The following is a 7,861-nucleotide window of genomic DNA, read 5'->3' as shown; positions in this document are numbered from 1 at the left end:
TGCAGGAGGCCTGGGTTCTATCCCTGGGGTCAGGAAGACGCCGTGGAGGAGGGCATGGCAACCTACTCCAGTATTCTTCCCTGGAGAATCCCCATGGACAGAGGAGCCTGGCCGGCTACAGTCACAGAGACGGACACGACTGAGCGACTAAGCACAGCACAAAGTAGGTACAAATGCCTAAAGAACTAAACAAATGCTGGGAGAATTCGGGACTGTGTCCCTTTCAACTCTTCCCCCCACCTCGGGCACAATCGAGCCTAAGGACAGGACAAGTCCCCATGTTGGAGTAGCGGCCTGCGTTGGGGCGGGGGAATGGCGCTTTGTTCCAGGGCCCACCTCTGGTTCAGAACCAGCCAAACGGACCCACGAGGCTCTGGAGCTCCCCTCTGCTCCCCCCGCACATACGCTGGTCACCCCTCGCTCATAGACCGCTGCACTCCACAGTCAGGCTGGGGCTCCGAGCCTCCGACAGGCACTTGTTGCCCGAATTCCTTGTATCCTGAACCCGTGACCGCTGCCCCTGGCAAAGAGATGCGCCCTGGACCCCATAACCGCCGCCGGGACCCCCAAACCCCTAACCATGGACCTGAGCCTGCGATCAGTGTCCCGAGCATATACATGGGACACGGGACCGGGCCCCTCACCCCGGCTCTGATCCCCTAAACGCGGCCTCAAGGCTCAAAACCTGGCCCCAGGCCCGCAGTCGGGGGGTCCTGATGCTTGGGGGATCTGGAGCGCACACTATCTGCGGACACGCTTTAACCACCGAGAGTTTACTTTTCTGGACTTCCCAGAGCCGCAGGCATGGGCAATCAGCCCCCGGGGCCTTGACAGAGGTTGGGGTGGGGGAGCGTTAGGCCGACGCGCGCCGAGCGAGGGTGGCGGGCCCAGGGCGGGAGGCCGGCGGGGCGCAGAACGCCGCGCGCGCGGGCACGTAGCGCCGGGAACAGTAGCCCGGGAAGGCGCCAGGCCCGCCCTAACGCTCCTGGCCGCGCAGGCGCACTGCGGCGGGCGTGGGCGCGCTTGGCACGCAGGCGCCGTGAGGGGTGGGAGCGCGCGGCGCGGCCCCGAGGAGGGGGGTTGCGGCCTCCAGTGCGCAGGCGCAGGCGCGCGGCCGCGCCGGCTGTTGGGGAGGGTTCTTCCGGAAGGTTCGGGAGGCTTCTGGAAAAGGCGCCGCGCGCTGGGCGGGCCCGCCTCTATATAAGGGCGGCGCGGGGGCGGCGCGCCAGTTGCCTCTGCGTCCCTGTGCTGCGTCGTTGCGGAGCCCGTGCTAGTCCTTCAGCCAAGGTGAGGGGAGGCGCTTGTTGGGGGGCCGCGGGGGTCCGGGGACGGGTGGGCGGCAGCGAGGGCAGCCCCCCTGGGCCCCTGAGGTCGGCAGGCCCGGGGCGACCGTGGTTAACCCGGCAGGCCTTGGGCCTGCGGCGGCCTCCTGTCCCCTCCCCCCCCACCCTTGCTATCGGGAGCCAGTAGGCCCGGGGGCTGCGGGGGTCGTGCTGGACGGCGAGGGCCGGGGTCTGTGGCCCCGGAGCGGGGTACCCGGGTCGCGGGCGGGGGCGCCCGGGCGGAGCGGCGGCCTTGAGGCCGGCGTGGGCTGCAGCGGCGCCCGGCCCCCGGAATGAGGTCATCCTTTGTCAGCCGGCGCCTCCCGCGCGCCCCGGGCTCGGGAGCGGGAGCGAGACGCGGCGGGGAGGGGGTCCGGCCGGCGGCCTCACGGGCTCCGCGTTCCCCCGCAGATGCCCGAGGAGACCCAGGCTCAGGATCAGCCGATGGAGGAGGAGGAAGTGGAGACGTTCGCCTTCCAGGCGGAAATTGCCCAGTTGATGTCACTGATCATCAACACTTTCTATTCGAATAAGGAGATTTTCCTGAGGGAGCTGATTTCAAACTCCTCCGATGTAAGTCTTAGTGCGGAGTGGGGTGTTTGTGTCAAAGGGCACGGTTTTACGGGGGATGTGCGTCATCACGTGTCTTTTTTTAAATAGGCTCTGGACAAGATCAGGTATGAGAGTTTGACCGATCCCAGTAAGTTAGACTCTGGGAAAGAGCTGCACATTAATCTCATACCGAACAAGCAAGATCGAACCCTCACCATCGTGGACACCGGCATTGGGATGACCAAGGCCGATTTGATTAATAACCTGGGCACCATCGCCAAGTCCGGGACCAAAGCGTTCATGGAGGCTTTGCAGGCTGGCGCTGATATCTCCATGATAGGCCAGTTTGGTGTCGGGTTTTATTCAGCCTATTTGGTGGCTGAGAAAGTGACCGTTATCACCAAACATAACGATGACGAGCAGTACGCCTGGGAGTCTTCTGCAGGAGGATCCTTCACAGTGAGGACTGATACAGGTAGGCACCTGAGAACAGGCTGGGTGCTGTAGGCACTGGAACCCCAAAGAAGCTGTGAAGTTTGTGTGTAGTTGTTTTTTTAAAACCTGTTTCACTGGAGGGTGATAGTATGCACTTGTGGTGGTTTATCTTGGGCAAGGCCGTTAACTGCCCTTGTACTCTTACCAGTTGTAGTAACCGCAAGCTTCTGCTTCATAGACTCTTCAAATAACTGCCCGGACAGCGAAATAGTGGTTTTCTTGCCTTGATCACGCTATTGTGATTGAAATTGGTCTCAATCTCTGGACTTTTTTTCAGGAGAACCTATGGGGCGTGGAACAAAGGTTATTCTGCATCTGAAAGAAGACCAGACTGAGTACCTGGAGGAACGGAGAATAAAGGAGATTGTGAAGAAGCATTCTCAGTTCATTGGCTATCCCATCACTCTTTTTGTGAGTTTCCATATATCTTACCGTGTATAGGTTACTAAAGTGACTGAACTGAAATCCTGTTAGTCCTTAGAGCTTTTCATAAGAGATCCAAACTTGCACTAGTTTTCTGGGCTGGTAGGTAGAGCTCTGTCGACTCTTGTCAAGGTTCCCAGGGCTGTTCAGATCCTTCAGAAATTGATGAGCCGCTTCCTGGCTACTACTGTTTCTCAGGTGGCGTTGGTGTAAGTGCTGCAATCTCCTTTAGTTTTTTTAAGTTTTGTGATGGAGAGGTGACATGATTTGTTCTCCTTTGAAGGTGGAGAAGGAACGTGATAAGGAAGTTAGTGATGATGAGGCAGAAGAGAAGGAAGACAAAGAGGAAGAGAAGGAGAAAGAAGAAAAGGAGTCTGATGACAAGCCTGAGATAGAAGACGTTGGCTCAGATGAGGAGGAGGAAGAGAAGAAGGACGGGGACAAGAAGAAGAAGAAGAAGATCAAGGAGAAGTACATCGATCAAGAAGAGCTGAACAAGACAAAGCCTATCTGGACCAGAAACCCTGATGACATCACTAACGAGGAGTACGGAGAGTTCTACAAGAGCCTGACCAACGATTGGGAGGATCACTTGGCGGTCAAGGTGAGTGACTGCTAAGTGCTTCAAAACTATCATCCTTGTAGATGTTTGGGGCAGCATTCTGTTCCCTGATGCCCCATGCTTTGTCCAGAGTCCTTGTTGGGTAACCCTGAGTGTTACATGTGGTGTTTCTTGGTGCAAGTTGTTCTTGTGTTAATCTTGATTGTTTTATTATAGCATTTTTCAGTTGAAGGACAGTTGGAATTCAGAGCCCTTCTTTTTGTCCCAAGACGAGCTCCTTTTGATCTGTTTGAAAACAGAAAGAAGAAGAACAACATTAAGTTGTATGTTCGCAGAGTTTTCATCATGGACAACTGTGAGGAGCTAATCCCTGAATACCTGAGTAAGTATAGTCGGATATGAAGAACATCACTGTTACTGGTCAGAGATTCATCCTGTCAGCTCCTGGTTTTTAAACTAAACATGGGAAATAATTTGGTTTTTTGGCTTCACAAATTTGTCAGTTTTTGTCTTTGGAGTGACTGCATTTGGTCTGTTTTTCAGATTTCATTAGAGGTGTGGTGGACTCTGAGGATCTTCCTCTGAACATTTCCCGTGAGATGTTGCAACAAAGCAAAATTTTGAAAGTTATCAGGAAGAACTTGGTCAAAAAGTGCTTGGAACTCTTCACTGAACTGGCAGAAGATAAAGAGAACTACAAGAAGTTTTATGAGCAGTTCTCTAAAAATATTAAGGTTGGTTAGAAACACATTTGACTATTGGTATTAATCAGACGTTTTTCATTTGAAATAATTGAACACAGAAAGTCTGGTAAAGCTAACAATGTCTTTCAGCTTGGAATACATGAAGATTCTCAAAATCGGAAGAAGCTTTCAGAGCTGTTGAGATACTATACTTCTGCTTCTGGTGATGAGATGGTTTCTCTCAAGGACTATTGCACAAGAATGAAGGAAAACCAGAAACACATCTATTACATCACAGGTAATTTAAAGGCAATAAATGTGATAGTTGATCCTTGTTTTTGTGATCCCCTAGGATCACCCACATGGTGTTGCACATAAAACGTTTCGTTTCTTAGGTGAGACGAAGGACCAGGTAGCCAACTCTGCCTTTGTGGAGCGTCTCCGGAAGCACGGCTTGGAAGTGATCTACATGATCGAGCCTATTGATGAGTACTGTGTGCAGCAGCTGAAGGAGTTTGAGGGGAAGACCTTAGTGTCAGTCACCAAAGAGGGCCTGGAACTTCCAGAAGATGAGGAAGAGAAAAAGAAACAAGAAGAAAAAAAGACAAAATTTGAAAACCTTTGCAAAATCATGAAGGACATTTTGGAGAAGAAAGTTGAAAAGGTGTGTGAATATAGTCTTTATTTTCTGGTTACTGACCCTTCCTAGGGGTGTTACGTGTCTTTTGAACAAGTCACATATACATAGTCCTTAAAATCTTTAAAGACATGAGAATGTAAAGGAACTTTTAAAGTTTCTGATATCTAAATTTGCAAATAGTATTTGATTCATTAATACTCAAGTTGCTTAAATATTCAAATAAACTTGGTATTGTACGAGTACTGAGAATGGAAACTCTTTATGCCTAGTTATCACTATATTTTTTTTTTGATGAAAGGTGGTTGTGTCTAACCGGTTGGTGACATCCCCATGCTGCATTGTGACAAGCACATATGGCTGGACAGCAAACATGGAACGGATCATGAAGGCTCAAGCCCTGAGAGACAACTCAACGATGGGTTACATGGCAGCCAAGAAGCACCTGGAGATCAACCCTGACCATTCCATCATCGAGACCTTGAGGCAAAAGGCAGAGGCTGACAAGAATGACAAGTCTGTGAAGGATCTGGTCATCCTGCTGTACGAAACCGCTCTCCTGTCTTCGGGGTTCAGCCTGGAGGACCCCCAGACGCACGCCAACAGGATCTACAGGATGATCAAACTCGGTCTCGGTAAGCCTTGTGCAAGTACCGTGAGTACCAAGTACCTTTGGAGAGAAAACCCTAAACTCGTGGCTGTTGAAAAGGGTGAACTTTGAGCAATTTCAACAAGTTGGGCGCGCTCTTTCCATTTTGGTAACACTGAAGTCACATGAGTTACAAGGGAGTAAATAAGCCTTTTGGTTGTAAGGGATGAAAAATGAAACGGCTTCATGTACCGTGTAATTCACTCAGCCCTGCCAGTGGGTATGAACCTGCAGTGTTGGACCAATTACGCGGCTTTAAGAAACCTAATCGATGTTTTTTATTTCTTAAAGGTATTGATGAGGATGACCCCACTGCTGATGACAGCAGTGCTGCGGTCACTGAGGAAATGCCTCCCCTGGAAGGAGACGACGACACGTCCCGCATGGAAGAAGTAGACTAAGCGCTGCCTGAGGATCGCTTGGCTGTGTGTTCAGCACTCTGTCTCCATTCCCTCTAATATGTTTTCAAGTATTTCTTTATTTTTGTTAACGTTTAAAAATCGTATGGCATGGTAACTACATAAGGGGAGGATAAGATTTCTTTATACTAAGTGTGATACTGTGATACTTTTAGCACTAAAGCAGAGCTAGTTTTTTCCTAGTTTCATGTTGGCTTATTTTAACAGATGGAAGTAGTTACGTTTGTTGTAAGGTGTGTGTGTAACCTGTGTTAACTTTGTGGTCTGAAGTGTTTAGCTATCAAGCGGATTCTTTAGTAGACCAAAATTTTTTGTCACTGAAGTGTTCTGAAGTATATACCGTGATGTTTAAAAGAAACACTTGTTAAAGCAAGTTTTCATCTTCTGGGATATACTTTTTAAAACTTCCATCCCCTGTAGTTATGACTGCATGTGCCAGGCCTCTAGAAGTTAGTGTGTTAAGCTGAACCAACTTGATTGGATTCGCTGTCCGTACATAGGGCTTGTTTTCCAAAGAAAAATATTGTTTAGAGTAGCAAACTTATAAGCCTGCTCAGGCATGTTGTAAAGCCGCTGGAAAAGTAACTTGGAGCAAGTTTTGTGAGTGGAAATGCAGTGCTCAAGTCACATTCTGCTTTAAAAAGTTGTAACAAATATAGATGAATTAAAAAAATTATGCGTAATGTCTTACTTGTGGGGCTGGTCCCAGAATGTAAAACGTGAGGTGTGCACCTCTTGCCTAGGAGAGTCAAGGAATCGGGTGGTTGGGGTGGAGTCCCTAGAGCCTTACTGCTGTGACCTTAGGGTGCTCAGGCCCCATGTGTGGGGTGAGCCTCTATCCTTAAAAGACAGGAGAATAGTCTCCCCTTGGATGGTATTGGTGAAACGGGATGTGCAATATAAATATAGCCCTTTTTACTGCCTTGCCCTTATGAACCACACCTGTTGAACACCTTCCCACATGAAACCATCTCTGCTGCTTGTTCTCTGGTTCTTTATTGAGCCTCAGGAAAGGTGTGTCTGGCAGGCTACTGAAAGCCGTAAGCAGCACACAGCAGTTGGAGCGGGCAGGCGTGAGCATTGCAGTAGCTGGTGGGAGGTCTACCCAGGATTTGGACCTAAAGCCCGAGAGGCGCCTGGAGAGTCACAGACTGCGGAAGGTCTGTCGTGAATAGTAAGCACTGCTGGGTAGGAAGTGCCTGGTAAGCAGTAATCTTTAATCCTTAATCTAATGCAGCAGAAGTGTTTAACTCCTGTTAGTCTAAGGAGGACTTCCCTGATATTAGAGAATCTGCTTGCAATGCAGGAGACCCTGGTTCGATTGCTGGGTTGGGAAGATCTGCTAGAGAAGAGATAGGCTACCCACTTGCATTCTTGGGCTTCCCTTGTGGCTCAGGCCAGTGGCCCTGCTGTTGAGGAATTAGTAATTGAAGGGCAAAAAGGTTTTTATTTCCTAGCTCTAGTAAGGAGACTAAGAATTCCATTCAAATTGAAAGTATTAGATTCTCTATAGATGGTCTCCAGTGGGGAAAAAAAAATGCCCACAGAGCATTTCCCCCGTGAGTTATGGAAAGTGTTTATGGCAGGTGTGTAATTTGAACTGCCCCCTAGCAAGCCTTGTGCCAGAGATAGACCACGGAGACCACAGGTGCCCACCCCTGGGGGTGAGAAGATGAGGTAAGGACAACACCAGGCTGGGAGTGACCTCCAGTTGTCAGAGGGTCCCCAGCCTACTGCCAAATCCAGTTCTTCACACTTCGCAACTAGTCCCACCCTGATGAGTGTAGAGCGCGCTGGAAAGCAGAGATTGATTGGTATGTGCTCAGACGCTAACTCGACCAACTGCGACCCCCAGTGGACTGTAACCCGCCAGGCTCCTCTGTCCATGGGCAAGAGGACTGGAGCGGGGTGCTATTTCCTTCTCCAGGGGATCTTTCCTAAGCAGGCGTTGAACCTGCTTCTCCTGCACTGATAGGCAGATAGTTTACCACTAAGGCACCAGAGTGTAAAAGGTTTCTCTGACTCAGGAATTATGTGGTTGTGAGAAATCTACAAAACCGGCACAAGGATTCATCAACAGAGCAAAGTCCCAAGATGGGAGATCAATATATGAAATGCA

General features: G+C 49.9%; 1 protein-coding gene across 1 annotated transcript; it reads left to right on the top strand.

The window, feature by feature from the left end:
- The first annotated feature begins 1,133 nt into the window (after window positions 1–1,133).
- Window positions 1,134–6,432, top strand: HSP90AA1 (heat shock protein 90 alpha family class A member 1). Its single transcript, XM_043922096.1, has 11 exons — window positions 1,134–1,287; window positions 1,734–1,895; window positions 1,983–2,349; window positions 2,647–2,780; window positions 3,076–3,396; window positions 3,571–3,736; window positions 3,898–4,088; window positions 4,188–4,335; window positions 4,433–4,701; window positions 4,976–5,309; window positions 5,615–6,432. The coding sequence occupies exons 2-11, from the start codon at window positions 1,734–1,736 to the stop codon at window positions 5,722–5,724; spliced, it is 2,202 nt and encodes a 733-aa protein (XP_043778031.1). The 5' UTR covers window positions 1,134–1,287; the 3' UTR covers window positions 5,725–6,432.
- The last annotated feature ends 1,429 nt before the right edge of the window (window positions 6,433–7,861 follow it).

This window comes from Cervus elaphus, chromosome 13 (genome assembly GCF_910594005.1).
Source record: "Cervus elaphus chromosome 13, mCerEla1.1, whole genome shotgun sequence".
Classification (NCBI taxonomy): Eukaryota; Metazoa; Chordata; class Mammalia; order Artiodactyla; family Cervidae; genus Cervus; species Cervus elaphus.
Note: the sequence above shows the minus strand (reverse complement) of the source record. Positions and strands in the feature narration are given on the sequence as shown.

Excerpts from the sequence above, each read along its gene's own strand:
- HSP90AA1 (XM_043922096.1), top strand. The coding sequence starts at position 1,734 with ATGCCCGAGGAGACCCAGGCTCAGGATCAGCCGATGGAGGAGGAGGAA. Across the intron at positions 1,896-1,982 it reads TGATTTCAAACTCCTCCGAT|GCTCTGGACAAGATCAGGTA; the intron begins GTAAGTCTTAGT and ends TTTTTTAAATAG. Across the intron at positions 5,310-5,614 it reads GATGATCAAACTCGGTCTCG|GTATTGATGAGGATGACCCC; the intron begins GTAAGCCTTGTG and ends TATTTCTTAAAG.